The sequence below is a fragment of the Miscanthus floridulus genome, chromosome 3, assembly GCF_019320115.1.
Source record: "Miscanthus floridulus cultivar M001 chromosome 3, ASM1932011v1, whole genome shotgun sequence".
NCBI classification, from domain to species: domain Eukaryota; kingdom Viridiplantae; phylum Streptophyta; class Magnoliopsida; order Poales; family Poaceae; genus Miscanthus; species Miscanthus floridulus.
This window is the reverse complement of record NC_089582.1, coordinates 92,001,312-92,019,084: the sequence shown is the minus strand read 5'-3', so window position 1 is coordinate 92,019,084 and position 17,773 is coordinate 92,001,312. Positions and strand designations below refer to the sequence as shown.

Below are 17,773 nucleotides of genomic sequence, written 5' to 3'. Positions count from 1 at the left end.
GCATGCCACGTCAGCCATTGGGGCCATTAAACACCAGTTTGGACCTGTATGAGACTCGAACTAACTTCAGGGACCTAGATATATGCATTTCGAGACTTTGGGTAACACCTGCGGAACCTCAGGGACTTGCGCTAAATTTCACTCTTATCAAATCTACGCGGCCGTTAGATTCTCTTCACTGACAACCTGACCCCATGGTCATGCCCAACATGTCAGTGAGTAACAAAGGGGCCAAAAAGTCCAACGCGTAGGTCTCAGATGAGAAAGCTCGCAATATAGAATTTCCCGCTAAGAGTCGAGCAGAAGAGACTGCGGGTCGCCGGAGAGGAGAGGTGGGGAACAGGGGACTAGGAATGGCCATCAAGCTCGGCTGAGCTCACGCGTCACGCCCTCTTTGATTCCATCGAGAGACCGGAGCTGGGAGAGCCAGCTTTCAGGATGGATCAGCAGCAGGAGCGTGACCGGCGGCGGACCCTTCTGCTGGTGAACCTGGCGTCCATCATGGAGCGCGCCGACGAGGCCCTGCTCCCCGCGGTGTACCGGGAGGTGGGCGCCGCGCTGCACGCCAGCCCCGCAGGGCTCGGCGCCCTCTCGTTGTGCCGCTCCATCGTCCAAGCCGCCTGCTACCCGCTCGCCGCCTACGCCGCCGCGCGTCACAACCGCGCCCACGTCATCGCCGTCGGGGCCTTCCTCTGGGCCGCCGCCACCTTCCTCGTCGGAGTCTCCGACACCTTCCTACAGGTCCGTGTCCGTTGGCAGCTGCTATTCCATGCTTAGGGGCTTTGTACTTTGTGCAGTTGGATTGTGAAAACGCTCTTGTATAGATTGGGATCTGGCACAAGCACAACTATATTTGACTTCAAATCTTGATCTGTCAAAGCTTAATGGACACTGAAAATCGATCGATCGCATGTCAGGTAGCAATCTCACGAGGCATGAACGGCATCGGCCTAGCTCTGGTTGTGCCATCGATCCAGTCCCTGGTTGCCGACTCCACCGACGACGGCACGCGCGGGTCGGCGTTCGGGTGGCTGCAGCTCGCCAGCTGCCTGGGCCTCATCTCCGGTGGCTTCGTCGGCCTGCTGCTGGCGCAGACCACGGTGCTCGGGATCGACGGCTGGCGCGTCGCCTTCCACCTCGTGGCCGCCATCAGCGTCGCCGTCGGGATCCTCAACTGGTTCCTCGCCGTTGACCCCCATTTCCCGAGACGCGACGGCAAGCAGGCCGCGACGGCGCGGGGGGTCGTCGCGGAGATGATGGAGGAGGCCAAGTTCGTGGTGCGGATCCCCACGTTCCAGATCTTCGTGGCTCAGGGGGTCAGCGGCTCGTTCCCGTGGTCGGCGCTCTCGTTCGCGTCCATGTGGCTGGAGCTCAAAGGCTTCAGCCACAGCGACACCGCCGTGCTCATGACCATCTTCTGGGTGGCCAGCTCCCTCGGCGGCCTCCTCGGGGGCAAGATGGGCGACCTCCTCGCCGTGCGGTACCCCGATGCCGGCAGGATCGTCCTCTCCCAGATCAGTCCCCTCTCGGCGGTGCCCTTGGCCGCCGTGCTGCTGCTGGGCCTCCCCGACGACCCGCCCAAGGGCGTCTCCTACGGAGCTGTCCTGTTCATCATGGGCGTCTTCATGTCCTGGAACGGTCCAGCCACAAACTTGTAAGCCATCCATCATCCTCTGCTGCGATTCAGCTGCTCACTGTTCAATTTTGAGTTGAATTTCTGAACGGAGATTTGAAACAAAATTTCATTGGCTTTTCTAGTGACTAGTGTTTTGCTCATCTTGCAGCCCAATATTTGCGGAGATCGTCCCGGAGAAGTCAAGAACAAGCATCTACGCCCTGGACAGATCCTTCGAGTCAGTGCTATCATCGTTTGCTCCTCCGATCGTCGGCCTGCTGGCTGAGCGAGTGTACGGGTACAGGCCGAACGACAAGGGGGAGAGCGTCGAGCAGGACCGGGGGAACGCCGCGTCCCTAGCCAAGGCGCTGTACACGTCCATAGCGATACCGTTCATAGTCTGCACCGCCATATACTCGTTCCTGTACTGCAGCTACCCCAGGGACAGGGAGCGCGCGCGCATGCAGTCTCTCATCGAGTCGGAGCTCCAGCAGATGGAGCCCGAGCACGAGAGCTCCTGTCTGGAGCTGGAAGACGGCGGCGATGGTGTGCCCAAGGTTTTCGGCTCGGCGAACGACGATGGCGAAAGGGCTACCATTGGCGTGACCTATGACCACAAGGAGGATCCTGAAGCTGAGAAGGATACTGTCAGCCTGTTGGCAAACCGGGAGTCGTGATAGGAAGTCGAATGGTGTATTTGAATTTGGGAATTTTGGCTACGGTAGTATTTTCGTTTTTATTTGGTAATTAATGTTTAATCATGAACTAATTAGGCTCAAAACGTTCGTCTCGTAATTTCCAACCAAACTGTGTAATTAGTTTTTTTTTCGTCTATATTTAATGCTCCATGCACATATCGCAAGATTCGATGTGATGAGTACTGTAGCACTTTTTGAGAATTTAGGTTTGGAACTAAACACGCGCTAACTTAGAGATTGTTAGATGGATGTTTCAGAGTGAACCTGGCAATGCCCATGCTAGACAAGGCTTTTAAAATTCAGGGGAAATTGTAACACCGAGAGTTATTTGTTGGAACGAGTTTCTTGTGGCCGTTGCTAGAAAGTCTGAAGAGTACAACAGTTAGAATTCGTTTGTTGGGACAGGAAAAAATAGTACAGTACCTACAAGAGTTCAGATTGACGATGGATTCATGATGCAAACTGTACCTACAAGAGTTCGCTTACTTTTTCCGCTAAACAGGGCAAGCGAAGTCAGCGTCTTGCTTGCACTGGGAAAATGATCTGTACTTGGTCACTTGCAGGCTCTGGGGCTGCTAATATCAACAATAACTTAAATCTCGACTAGTCTTGTGCTCTCCCGATCTCAAGGGGATGAAGTCAACATTTAGCATGATCATGTCATGTGTTGCCTCGTACCGAGAGTACTGAATAATATAAGAAATACTGTAAGATACAAACTACTTTGCATAAAAATAGCCCTTTAGCTACGCCGTCGGCATTCACGAGAGGACCATCACACTGTCGGTTCCAAATGTAATTTAACCCCTAATTTTTATAAGACAGAAAAGCGCCAAGCAGGATTATATGAGTGCCTTTAGCAACATTAGACACGTTACTAGTTTCCTTTTCGGGAAGATGGCTGCTAAGGGAGTGCCATCCTGTGGTTAAGCTATAGTTGTCCATTGGGCCGGCCCGGTCCGATACGGCACGGGCACAGCCTGCAGGGAGTCAGGTCGGCACGACAAGCTGTGCCTCCATGGGCCTCGTGTCTGGCTTTCGGACCAAGCACGGCACTACGGACCGAAAATCGTGCCGTGCCGGCCCGCTAAGCACGGCCAAATCACCGTACTGTGCCAGTCCATGGCCCGGTGACCTTAACATACCTCGAAATGTTGCTCCCATCACACTCTTTTCAATTTTTATAGTTGCATAGATTCATTCACACTCAGGCCCCGTTCGCTGGTCTGAATCTTGGCTGAAACTGGCTGAAAAACATTGTTCTTGCTGAATTGTTGTGAGAGAAAAACACTGTTCCGACTGAAAAAACAAGCCGAACAAGCCGAATATGGGATAAGCCGAACGGGGCCTCATTCACAAGCCATTAGCTAAACTCAATCATAATCACAAATATAACATTCCAAACTTATCACATATTCTAAGTTATAACTTCGAACCAAAAGCACCAAAGCAGACAAAACAATTAAGATAATGAGTTGTTTGTGCAATGCTGTCTCATTAAAAACCTTTCTAGGTAAAGCTCACCTTTGTGAGAAACCCTTTTTAAAAGAGAAAAAGAGTGCAGCACAGCTCTTAATTAAGTCTTCCATCATTGTTCAAATGTCTCAGATACAGATAACAGATCACTCTCAAGTCTCAAGTCTCACACTCTCACAACTCTCAAGTCTCACACAGACACTAAGTACCAGTAGAAGCCACAAATGTAGATGCAGATGTGCTAGTAGAAGCAGCCCCAGATGCATCTTCATCAAGATAGAGATTCTCGAAGGAGTGTTCCAACTCTTGGTTGTCAACATCATGCTGCAACCTTTTTTCTCCTAACTCCCAATTCTTTATGCAAGCCAGCATCTCCACAGTTTCAGGCAACAAGCGTCGTCGCCGTTCTTTAATTATCCTTCCTGTCAATCTATAACATGATTATGTAATAGTAGAAATAGGAACAAACGTAATATCTCTTGTCATTATAGAAAGTACTGGAAAGGTTAGTTTGTGGTCACGCCACCTAAGAAGTAAATCAAAGTTATCCTCATATGCAGTGACATTGTCACTGTTCAAATAAGCTGAGAGCTCACAAGCAGCAGCAGAAGTAGATAGAGATAGAGTGGGGGCAGAGGCAGGGGAAGGACCAACAACACCAGATGATCTAGGGCCTTCAAAGATTCTTCCCCATGCCTGTTTTTTTACCAATATGACTTGCAGGCTGTGCAGCCCTTTGAGACCTAGCTGCACCAAACTTTCTCTCATATTTGTTAAATAACTTGTAAATTTTAGTTTTCACATCAGCATAATAAGAATTGTAGTCACAACTAGTGTTCTCTTTAAATATTTGCAGAACATTAAATAAACCTCTCAACTTAGCTCTAGGATCAAGAATGAATGCAAATAAATATAACAGAGGTATATCCTGTCAGTATTTAAGGAATTTAAGCTTCATAGGATATACAACCGCTATTAGATTTTGATCTTTTTCACTTGCATGCAAATGAGAAGCAATGTCTAGCAGATGGTGTAGAATAAGTGGACTAGTTGGATAGTAAACACCAGAAAAAACAACAATGGATTCATAAAAAAATTTCAGGAACTCCAATATCTTTTCAATAATATACCAATGCTTTGCAGTTAACAATGTTGACCCATAATTGGCATTAATGAACACTGAAAAAATATTCTTATAAGAAAGCAAGTGTTTAAGCATAAGGTATGTAGCATTCCATCTAACATCCATATCTAAGCCAAACTTTCTAGGTCTAACACCCTGAGCAGTGTAGTAGTTCTTGAACATAGCAATTCTTTGATTAAAAGAATTTAAGAAGTTAATAGCAGTTCTAAAATTCTCTATGTAAAGTTTGAACCTCTTTAAACTAGATTTTACAATCAGATTAATGATATGACAAGCACAACGTTGATGCACAAGACTATACTTATGCTTATTAGGATCTGAAGGATTAGGTGCAAGATCAGAACCCAAATAACCAACAAACATAGGTGTCAAAGTTTACATAGTCTTAGCATTAGAAGAAGCATTGTCTAGAGTTACAGAAAAACCTTATCAATCAAACCAAATTTTTGAATCACACAAGCAACCCTTTCAACAATATTTTCACCAGTATGTTTCACCTTAATCAACCAAAGACCAATTATCTTTTTCTGTAACTCCCAATCAGCACTCATATAATGAGCCACAACACTAATGTAGTCCTCCTTAGCATTACCAGACAAAAATATCTGATGTCAGAGCAACAGAGGAAGCAACAGACAACACAGAGTTTTTAAGAATATTACGACGTCCAGTAAACAGCTTGCTAAGATCTCTAATGGTGGTCTATCTAGATACCTTAACAAACCTAGGGTTATGAGCACGAACAATATACTCTTCCCAGGCCTCTGTCTCACCAATACCTAATGGCAGATCAAGCCTAGCAATCAAACAACACAACTCAGATCTAGCAACATTGGGTTTATAGTCCTAGTTATGCACAAAACCATTAGGATTGTAAGCAAGCCTAGACTGAACCCTAGCACGTTGATTAGTTTTCTGCCAACAAGATTTCTAGTGCCTCTTCAAGTGGCCAATGCCAGCATTAGATCTAGCAGACAAGGTTTGCTTACACATTTTACAGGTAGCTTTAGTGTAAATCTTCCTACCATTCACAGTCTCATATATCTCATAAAAATCAGCCCACACAGGTGATTTACGCTTACCAACATTAGAGTTACCAGCAACAGATGGAGCAGAGCTATTGGAGTTGGTGCCCAGTGGGTTCCCAATCGTTGTCGCCCCTTCACCACCGTCGCCGTCTAGATCGATCAGAGTCAGAGCAGCAGAGCCGCTACTGACATCGATACCAAACAACACAACAGTGTCCTCTCCGGTGTTATCTTCGTCCTCAGGGGCCAGGCCTGTCGCGATCAAGTCATTGTTGTCGGTGAGCGGCCAGACGATATCATCATCAACAGCCGCCATGGCGGATGGCTCTCTAGCACCGTTCCTCAACGGTGCGTGGAGCCATTTTGGTCGCTTTATGCCACAGCTAGAGGACGACGCATCGGCTACTGACCTACGCAAAGAGATGGAGGAGGATGAAAAGATCATATCAGAATAGATCAATGGAAGAAGAGGAGGGTTAGGGTTAGGGTTTTACCTACGCAATCGGAGCCCAGTGCTGGAGAAGACAAGGGCCACCCAGAGAAGATGACACACCAATTAGCAAGGACGATGAGTGGCGGAGGAGGGACAAATAGTGACATGAACTCTGAACTCACATAATCACTAAGATCTAGAGGGGAGAGAGGGAGAGGGAGATGGGAGAGGTAGAGAGGGAGGAGGAGAAGGGAGCGGCTCGCCGGTGGTAGGCAAATCAAGGTCACCGGAACCAGAGTCAGGGAGGATGGACACCAGTCGCCAGTAGAGGAGTTAGAGAGGCGAGAGTGCGAGACGAGAGAGCGGTGTGTCGGGTGTAGTGAAATGGATTAGGGTTCAGGGTGAGGGGGACGGGGAGGGCGTCACATCTGCTCATTTATATATGAGGGGGTAGCCTACTGGGCTGGGCCATTAGGCCATTGGCATTGAGAGGTGGAGAGGCTGGGCCCACATGCCACCAGGCCAGGCCATGCTTGGGCTGGGCCAAATTTGCGGGCTTCATGCTAGGTCACCGGGCCTTGGGCTACATGGACATTTATAGGTTAAGCTAAGTCACTGTCCAGTGGGGGCCCACAGGAAACCGTCAAACTAGCCAATGAAGAAAATGCTCGGCTTAGGCAAAGGCCCCACAATACTAGCTCAGTGAGACAGTGACCGACATGATAGACCATAGACAACTATAAAGTATGGAGTACAAACATCAATAATATAAGAGCAAGGTTAATAATTTAGCCAGCTCAAGGCCGTAACACAATGCCATTTCATATGTATAGAGCTGGCAATACAGTTAACTCGTATTATATGTTAGCTATTTGAATGGATCTACTAAAGAGGAAAATATTTAATATGTGCACTGTACTCTCTCCATACTAGAAATTAAAGTCATTTTAGTGGGTGGGAGCGTTTGCATCATTTGGGTTGTTTTAACAGGCTTGTGGATGTGAATGCCCCTGTTGCTTTGGTTCCCATTGTGCGCTTCACGAGGAGCAATAAAATCGCACCTCTTCTGTTGTCATCCGCTCCACTCCCCCTTCCTTCCTTGATCGCTTGCTCGCACTGGGTCTAAGAGCGGATGAACGTGCTCGACAACCACCATCAGCTCCGTGGCGCTGGTGATGCTGGCACTCTTCAGCGTGTATGTCAACCGCGCTAGGTTCACGGCAGTGGACGTGCTCAGCCCACGCGTGTTCATGGGACTCCTCATTAGACTATGCCACGCCATGCTCCCAGCGTACGTCAGCCATGGAGGTGGTGCTGGACACTCCATCATGTTAGAGGAGATGGTGCCGCATGACCTCATGGCAGTGTACGTGCTCAGCCTATGCGTGTTTGTGGGAATCCTCGTCGCACTATGCCATGTCATGCTCCCAACATACATCAGCCATCAGGGTGGCACCAGACTCTATCACGTCAAAGGATGTCAGCCACGCTAGGTTCACGACGGTGGACATGCTCAGCCCATGCATGTTTGTGGGACTCCTCGTTAGACTCAGCACTAGACTCTATCACGTTGGAGGAGATGTCAGCCGTGCTGGGTTCACGGTGGTGGATGTGCTCAGCCCATGCATGTTCATGGGACTCCTCATTGGACTATGCCACGCCGTGCTACCAGCGTACGTCAACCATGGAGGTGGCGGTGGACTCCGTCAAGTCAGATGAGATGGTGCCGCATGGCCTCATGGCGGTGTATGTGCTCATCCTATTGAAAGGTCCTTGTTTGGTTTTGGTAATTGAGTGACAACCTTAGGTGGACTAATGTGTTTAAATATGAGATACATAGGTGATTAGTCCACAAGTACACCATGTGTGACCAACCTATGCCATGGAGGTGAAATGACTTGGATATGTTGCAAGGCTCACACATGTGATGAAGGAGCTCATTATTGCATATGAGACATGACATGGAGTCATGTGACTAAGGTGGAGAAGATCAAGACAAAACTTGGCTTGATGGACCGGTTGCAAGCGTGAAGGGCAAGTTGGAGGCTTTAGAGCGATGGACCGCATCACGGTGAAGCTTGAGCAAGACTTGGCTGCAATAGACGAAGGCAACTATGAAAAGCAAGTGAGGTCAAGATTGATGAACCAACAAGGTCACGTGATGATATGAAGTGGATCATATCATTTGTGACATGGTTGGTGCATGTGTTGCATCAACATTGAAGGAGATGGAATGGAATATGCAAGGCAAAGGTATAACCTATAGGACATTTCATTTCACCGATCAAAGGTTATGCAGAGAAGTGCATGACCAGGTTTAGGATAGATGGGCGTACTATTAAGAGGGGCAAACTTGTTTGCATATCGGTCATCTAGTGCTACTTGAGCGATCTAACTTTATGATGTTGCTAGGATCAAGTGGTGTGGTGAATCAAGTGATTAACTCCTTAAAATGATTGTGAAAATGCTAACACACACTCATAAGGTGGTGTATCACTTGGTGGTGTTGACACATTTGCAAAGGAGAAGAAGTTGAAGTTAAAACGGAACAACTCCAAAAAGAAAAGGAGGAGTTTTAGGTGGACCGGACTCTGCCTCGGCAGTGACCGAACTATGCCCCCTATGTCTAGTCATGTCACGTAGTGAAGGCATGGCTCAAGGTTTATTACTGGATGCTAGCAAGATTGAAGGACAAGACACGACGCTTATGCGTCCGGTCGTGGTGACGTGATGCGACGAAGGCAGCATGGGAGGACCAGACTCTGGAGAGCATCCAGTCATGCATGACCTGACGTGTCTGGTCATGCCCTAGACCTCTCGATGTAGATTTGGTCCCTAATCGGACTCTGGCATTGGTGCATCCTGTCATGACAGGCGGGTGCATAACGATCAGACTCGGTGATCATGCGTTCGGTCATCTCTCAGGCGCGTCCAGTCATCACTTGACCATTGGAGCATGGCTGCTAGCCATTAGGAATCAAGGCATGAGGTTGAATCCAAGGGACACGTGGCCACATCGTGATGACTGGACACTACGAGCGTGCGTCCGGTCGTTATGACCTGCGTGTCAGGTCATCCCAAAATCTACATAGTGAAGGGGTAATGGCTCTATTTGTTCATAGGATTATAAATAGAGCACTTAGACAGCCTTGGGCTGATCACTGAGCACCCTCCCTCTAACTCATGTACGCTTGATAGTGATCATCCAATTGAGTATGAGTGTGATTCTAGTGCGATTGCATTATGAGAGTGCATCAAGTGGCACTAGGTGATCGAGTTACAAGACGGTGGTTCTTGTTACTCTTGGAGGTTGCCACCTCCTAGATGGCTTGGTGGTGGTCTCTATCGAAGCATGTAAAGAAGATTGTGCGGTGCTCTGGAGAAGTGATTGTGAGGGGGATTGTGCTCACCCCGCGGGAGCCACGAAGAGCAACTCTAGTAGAGTGAGACGCAAAGGGCGACAAGTGGCCTAGCTGGGTCAAGTGCTAGAGCTTGTGGTATGCACTCCATGTGGGAGAGTGTGACTTGCAAGTCGCCACTAGCAAGATGACCGGTGGCAACCTTGGAGCTTGTCTCAATGGGGACTAGTGTGTTGTCAAGCATGTGAACCTCGAGATAAAAATCACCGTGTCATTCTTGTCTTCCAGTTGGTTTGCATCCTCTTTACATGAGCTTGTAATTACTTCCATATACATTGTGCTTGAGTAGTTGCTCTTGTAATTAGTTATCTTGTGTAACTTGCTAGTTACCTTCTTGCTTGTGTAGCATAGAAGTAGATCCCTTGTGTGACTAATTTGGCTTGAGCAACCTTGTTAGTCACATTGCTTAGTTTGTGTAGCTAAGTAATTTGTGCTCTCTAATTTGGCTTGTATAGCCTTGTTATTTAGTATTGCTACTGAGCTTAGGACCTTTGTGCTTTTGCTTACTAGTTGGTGTAGGAGCTCCCACGGTTGCTTGAGTACTAGTGGCATAGGTTTGTGTGACCTTGCTCCTAGAATTGGTTAGGTGAGCTCTAGCTAGCCTGACACCTTTGTTGCCTAATTAGGATCTTTATAAGGTGCTTGAGTACTTAGATAGAGGGGTGTAGTCTTGGCTAGACCGATAGTATTAATTCCGCATTTTTTGGTTAGCCGGCATAATTAGTTTTAGAAAGGACTATTACCCCCCTCTAGTCCGTCATCTCGACCCTACAAGTGGTATCGGAGCTAGGTCTCTCTTTTGTGGTCTTCACCAACCTGAGAGGATGACGACTTATGAGCTAGATGTTGATTGTCCATACATTTTTTATGACACACTTTGCACGATGGAAAAATTGGATGATATGCAATTTTAAGTTTATTTGCCCTCAAATATGGTGGATGGTTGATGTAGGCTTTTCTCATGTGTTGGATGAAAATAATCTAACTGAAGCAAAAGAGAAATGCCTAGATCTCGACACCCAAGCTATTGACATCATGTATAGATCTTTGGATGATAGCATATTCAGAGAGATCATTGACATGAAGACCGTCCATGAGATTTAGAGTTATCTCAATGAGAAATATGGGATGGTCTCTGACGATGAGGATGGGCCTAAGGAGGAGGCGCATGAGTGTGTTGAGCATGACCACGATTTGGTGATTGTGGAAGATTGCTCCACCTCATGGTCAAGTGATGATGATGATGATTCTACCACAAGATCACTTGACAAGATTGATGGTAATGATGATGGATCATGCTCAGGTTATGAGAGTGATGTTTCTTCAAGCTCTCCAACTACATCATATTGCTTCATTTCACAAGGTGACACTAAGGTATCTAATGCAAATGTGATTGATCTTGATTCATATGAGGAGCTTCTAGATAGATATGGTTGCATGATCAAAGCTTTAGAAAAAGAGATGGATAAAACCAAGAAATTGAAAAATGAAAACTCTTTTCTAAAGAACACATGTGAACAACAAAAGCATCTACTTTATGTAACTACTTATTCACATGAGGAGCTAAAATTGGCTCATGAGGAACTTAGTGTTACTCATGATAACTTGGTACAAGACCATGCTTTTCCCACAAAAGAGCTTTCCAATGAGAAAATTAAAACTAGTGAGAGCTCTTCACATGGGTCAAATGATCAATTACATAATGTCACTAACCCTTGTGATATAGGCAAGAAGCATGTATCCACCTCTTGTGATGATTTATTAGCTATGCCATATTCTTCACATATAGATGCTTGTTCTACTTTTATGTCTTGTGAGACTAACATTTTGAAGGAGAACATTGAGCTCAAAAGTGAAGTGAAGAATTTGAGCAACAAGTTAGAGAGGTGCTACAACTCTCAAGTCACCTTTGAGCATATGTGGAAGAGTCAAAGAAACTTTGGTGACAAGAGTAGTGTCGGCTTCAAGGCTAGCAAAGTCAATCATAAAGAAAGCCACAATGACATGAGTGGCATTGCCTTCAACAAGAGCAAGATCAAAGGCAAGAGATGGGGCAAGAGAAGATATGAAAGAGAAATGAAGAAGCAAGAGCAAGAGAAGCTCTCTCATTTCATGTGCTTCAAATGCCATGAAGTGGGACATCTTGCAAATGGTTGCCCCAACGAAGAAAATCTCAAGTTGAAGAAAGAGGAAGAGAGGCTAAAGCATGTTAAGTGCTACAAGTGCCGCACATGGGGTCATCTTATCTCTATGTGCCCAACCAAGCAATTGGTAAAGCAAAAAGAAGAGCCTCAACCAAAGCCACAAGTTGAGCAAGAAAAGAAGCCCCAAGTTCAAATCAAGATCAACCATGAAGATGGTGGTGATTTGATGATAAAGAGGAAGAAAACAAGAAGGGGTGAAAGAGCAAGAGAAAGGGCAATGCATCCGAGGATGAATCAAGATGCAAAGAAAGTGAGCAAGAACAAAGAAGAAAAAATGAAGATGATTGCTCACATCAAGTGCCATAGTTGTGACATTTTGGGCCACCTCGCTTTGGGTTGTCCAAACAAGCTTGAGAATTAGGCTCAAGCAAATAAGAAGAAGCAAGGCAATGAGAAGCACCACATGAGCAAGGAAGAGAAGGCTCAATTAAAGAGAAAGTGCTACTCATACCGGGAAAGGGGACACATGGCTAATTCATGTCCCCTAGGTAATAATTCTAAGCTTATTTCAATTGATGATTCTATGCTTAGGAAGGATGACAATAGTACCTCATTGGTTGCAATTGCAAAACATTCTACTACTCATACTAAGACTATGCCTAAGTATGTTGCACCTAACTTGAGAGGACTCAAACTTGTTTGGGTACCATGAAAAAGTGGATGATTGTGTGTAGGTACAATGACATGGGAGGCTTGATTCAATGGAACTCTTATTGTTCATCATATATTGAGTCAAGTATTGAAGTCTAGTGCTATTCTATCTCAATGCCAAGCCAAGAATTAGTGAAGTCCAAGTGCTATCAACATATAAATGCAATATTCATATTGTGGATGGTTTATTGATATATTTGATGGCTTGCAAATATGAGAGTTTAAGCTTGCTAATTGGATGATCATAAGCTAACCAAGGTATATCCCTAATTGATCTCATTCATTTGGGTGCATATAAGTTGATTGAATTGGATAAATATGTATATGTTGCTTGCTATGAGATGATTGAATGGATTAAATGCTTAGAAATCAAATTTGAGTTAGGTTGGATGGATAAATTCATAAGATGACATTTAGTAAGTAGATTGAATGGATATATATCTTGTGAAAGTATTCATACCAGTTAATTTCAAGTTTGATTCACATTTGATAAAGTATAGCTCAAGTATTGAAATCTATCCTTTTTAATAAATCTGAGTGAACCGAGTTCAAGTCTGAGTTTGACTGATCAAATCTATTTGGATTGTCTTGAAGTTTGGTATGCATGCTCTAGACTTATGGTATAAGATGCTGTATGAATCTCATGAGAATTAGATAATAAATGTTTTGGTTTTGGAGTGGATCTTGTTAGCTATAGTGCAGCAGTTTTCAGCATGTAGCAGTGTGGGAAGATATGAAATTTAGTAGCAATCTAGAAGTCCAATGAAGCTCAAATTATTACAGTTGCTAGATGACTTAGTGAAGCACATATCCACCAAATTTTGTGGTATTTGGATATGTACATTTTGGAGATATGAATTTTTTCTTTGAAAGATACAGAATCTGCCAGAAAAATGACAACTATTGGATTGATCAATAGTCACTTTGATTGAAAGGCCCTCAAGTTGGAAACATATCTATAAGTGGTTGGGGAACCTAAGTTTGGTTTTAAGATGTGCTAGAAGCATGATGAGCAATGAGTATAAGGCCATTTGATTGTGGAGTATACTTGGCACACATTTGGTATTCAAATTAGAAGATCAAGATCAAACTCAGGATGAAGATTAGGTTTAAGTTCTAGTGACAATTGGAAATCATTTGATAAAAATAAATAGACTTAAACAAATAGAAAGAAAAGAACTTAAATAAATATTCAAGGTTTCTCATCAAATTAAGTCCATCACTTGGATCAATCAATCAAATCATTTCAAGTGAGTGTCAAGAGTGGTTTTTTGGAGAGGTCACTTCTCCCTATGTGTAGGGGCTTATAGTATTTTATAGGTAAACTAAGTGTGGTACTTGGAAGGCTAACATAAAAGTGATAATATAAGGAACATTTGAGATGCTTAGTTGAAGATATCAAAAGGATTGATCAAGAAAGCAAGCAACACCCAAAAGAGAGCAAATCATTAGAATTCAAGTGGTTTCTCACATTTGGTGCTCTCAAGCAAGCAATGACAAATGATGAAGCAAGCCAACCACAACAAGAAGTGCACTTGATTATTAGTGGTTCTCAAATCATATGGATGAAGAATAGATTTCATTATTAATGATTGGTCTTCACCAAGCTTATAAGTGGACTTCACATTGCTATTGGAGAAATGAATTGGAATCTATGTGACTATCCTCTACTCTAACATAACAAAGGTATCATTGTGATGTGCATGATCATTTTCATCCCTAACTAGTATATGGTTAGTGCATATAGTACATGCTTATAGGATCATGTATGACAAATGAAATTTTAAATTCATAGCCTACCACTATTGCTTAAATGGTTGATTGATCTAGTGGTAGTGTATGAGTTTTGTTCATGAGCTAGTGAACCTAAGTACTTGATTTAATTTAGATTACTAACAAGTATAACATTGGTAAGATAACCCTTGTAAGAGGTGTGAAGAAGCTTGTCGGTTCAAACTGGACTTGGAAACTTAGGCAAATCAATTTAATTCAAGTCAAGAATAGAAGCTCATGATAGTGACAAGAGTACATGAACAAGACAACAATGCAAATGGATATCTAGTTTGTATGTTTCAAGTGGTATCTAGACTCAAACAATTTTTTAAGAAGAATTCACAAGTGGTGTCTAGATCAACTTATAAGTGATATCCTACAAGTGGTACTCATAAAGATAGAAAATATTCAAGAAATGGTTTTTATTGACAAAACCAACAAGTGGCTCCATGATAGAAAATTCTTCCAAGTGGTGTCATTCCAACATATGTGGTGGTGTCCATAAAAATGCAAGATTCAAGTGACAACCATCTACCCCTAAGTGCAACCCTTTGTATCAAAAATAGGCATACCTTTTATGGAAATTGATGACCAAGTGGGAGAGATTGGTACAAAGATATGAAAGATATAAAAGCTTTGGGGGAGAAGTAGTTGTTTGGACATGGACATGGACAAAGAGGGAACAACATTGAGGAATGGAGAAGGATCAAAATTCTTGGACAAGAGAAGCACACAAGTAGGGGGAGCAAGCTCATGAACTTTGATTGGTTGCATTTGATATGTGCATATTCATATTCTTGCTTGCATTGTAAAAGTTTTTAAATTTGATATGCATGCTTGTGTGTTGTATGCTAGTTATAGAACTTGAATGATGATATGATAACTAGCATGCATAGGATGGTAGCTAGACTTGTGTTTTTCAAGCAAACACTAGAACATTGCTTATAATGTTGATCTCATGGGGTTTCTAGTGTTTTTGCTGTCTAGCTACTCATGATGCTAAAGATGGTGTTAAAAGTGCAACTCCAATTAGTATCACGCTTCAAAGGTTATTCTATACACCTTAGCATCACTTAGTAGTGGTAACACTCCCACAAATTTCATATTTATGCATGTGTGCAAACTTGAAACCAAACCATTTGAGCACACATGTAGGGGGAGTTATCACTACCAAGTTGGGTTTTATGGTGCTCATCCAAATCTTGACATAGAGCTTAAATATTGGATAAGTGGCATAAAATCCTAATCAAGTTAGCAATTTACACTTGTGTGAAGTGCTAGCTTGAAAAGAGCTTAATTTCCATATCTTTGTAGTGTTGTCATCAATTACAAAAAAAGGGGAGATTGAAAGGTCCTTGTTTGGTTTTGGTAATTGAGTGACAACCTTAGGTGGACTAATGTGTTTAAATGTGAGATACACAGGTGATTAGTCCACAAGTACATCGTGATGACCGGACTCTGGGAGCTGCGTCCGGTTGTTATGACCTATGCGTTAGGTCATCCCAAAATCTGCCTAGTGAAGGGGTAACGGCTCTATTTGTTCGTGGGGTTATAAGTAGAGCACTTGGATGGCCTTGGGCTGATCATTGAGCACCCTTAAGCCTTGGTGGCTTGTGTAGGTGTGCTTGGGAGCCATCTAACTCACATACACTTGATAGTGATCATCCGATTGAGTGTGAGTGTGATTCTAGTACAATTGCATTGTGAGAGTGCATCGAGTGGCACTAGGTGATCGAGTTATAAGTTGGTGGTGCTTGTTACTCTTAGAGGTTGCCACCTCCTAGATGGCTTGGTGGTGGTCTCCGTCAAAGCATGCAAAGAAGATTGTGCGGTGCTCCGGAGAAGTGATTGTGAGGGGGATTGTGTTCACCCCGTGGGAGCCACGAAGAGCAACTCTAGTAGAGAGAGACGCGAAGGGTGACAAGTGGTCCGGCCAAGTCAAGTGCTAGAGCTTGTGGTAAGTACTCCATGTGGGAGAGTGTGACTTGCATGTCACCACTAGCAAGAGGACCAGCAGCAACCTTGGAGCTTGTCTCAACGGTGACTAGCGTGTTGGCAAGCACATGAACCTCGGGATAAAAATCACCGTGTCATCCTTGTCTTCCCATTGGGTTGCATCCCCTTTACATGAGCTTGTAATTACTTCCATATACATTGTGCTTGTGTAGTTGCTCTTATAATTAGTTATCTTGTGTAGCTTGCTAGTTACCTTCTTGCTTGTGTAGCATAGAAGTAGCTCCCTTGCGTGACTATTTTGGTTTGAGCAACCTAGTTAGTCACATTGCTTAGTTTGTGTAGCTAAGTAATTTGCATTCTCTAATTCATCTTGTGTAGCCTTGTTATTGAGCATTGCTAGTGATTTTAGGAGCTTTGTGCTTTTGCTTACTATATTGTGTAGGAGCTCCCCTGGTTGCTTGAGTATTAGTGGCATAGGTTTGTGTGACCTTGCTTCTAGAATTGGTTAGGTGAGCTCTAGGTAGCCCTACACCTTTGTTGCCTAATTAGGCTCTTTGTAAGGTGCTTGAGTACTTAGATAGAGGGGTATAGTCTTGGCTAGACCGATAGTATTAATTCTATATTTATTTCGGTTAGCCGACGCAATTAGTTTTAGAAAGGACTATTCACCCCCCCTCTAGTCCACCATCTCGACCCTACACCTGTGCATGTTCGTGGGACTCCTCATTGGACTACGCCACACCATGCTCCTAGTGTACGTCAGCCATGGAGGTGATGCCAGACTCTATCACATCGGAGGAGATGTCATTTGCACTAGGTTCAAGGCGGTAGACGTGCTCAGCCCATGCATGTTCGTGGGACTCCTCGTCGAAGTACACCACCCCTTGCTCCCAGCATACGTCAGCCATGGAGGTGGTGCCAGACTCCATCAAGTCAGAGGAGATGGCATCGTAGGACCTCACGGCGGTGGAAGTGCTCAGCCCGCGTGTGTTGTGGGACTCCTCTTGTTGGACTATGCCACGCCATGCTCCCAGCGTACGTCAGCCATGAAGGTGGTGCCATATTTCATCACGTTAGAGGAGATGGCACCATATGACCTCAAGCAAGACTCTATCACATCGAAGGAGATGGCACTGAAGGACTCCATTTGCTAATGTCTAGTTTCTTACACACTCTTATATAGTCATTCTTTCCTTGAGAGGAATGTTGCACAATGGTTACAAATCAATAGGGAAAAACACAGTGCCATGCTAGACTACGTCATGTCAAAGGAGATGGCGCCGCATGTCCTCTGAAAGTGCATCTAGCCCTTTAGTGGGTTTTGGATGATTGAATGACAACACGATTAAAGATCTAACATATTTGCTAAGTGTTGG

The 17,773-nt window shown here is 44.4% G+C and overlaps 1 protein-coding gene across 1 annotated transcript; it reads left to right on the top strand.

Moving 5' to 3' along the window:
- The first annotated feature begins 342 nt into the window (after nucleotides 1–342).
- LOC136541906 (uncharacterized) lies at nucleotides 343–2,432 on the top strand. Its single transcript, XM_066534080.1, has 3 exons — nucleotides 343–741; nucleotides 918–1,654; nucleotides 1,785–2,432. Exons 1-3 carry the CDS (start codon nucleotides 439–441, stop codon nucleotides 2,290–2,292), a joined length of 1,548 nt encoding a protein of 515 aa, XP_066390177.1. The 5' UTR covers nucleotides 343–438; the 3' UTR covers nucleotides 2,293–2,432.
- Nucleotides 2,433–17,773: the final 15,341 nt, after the last annotated feature.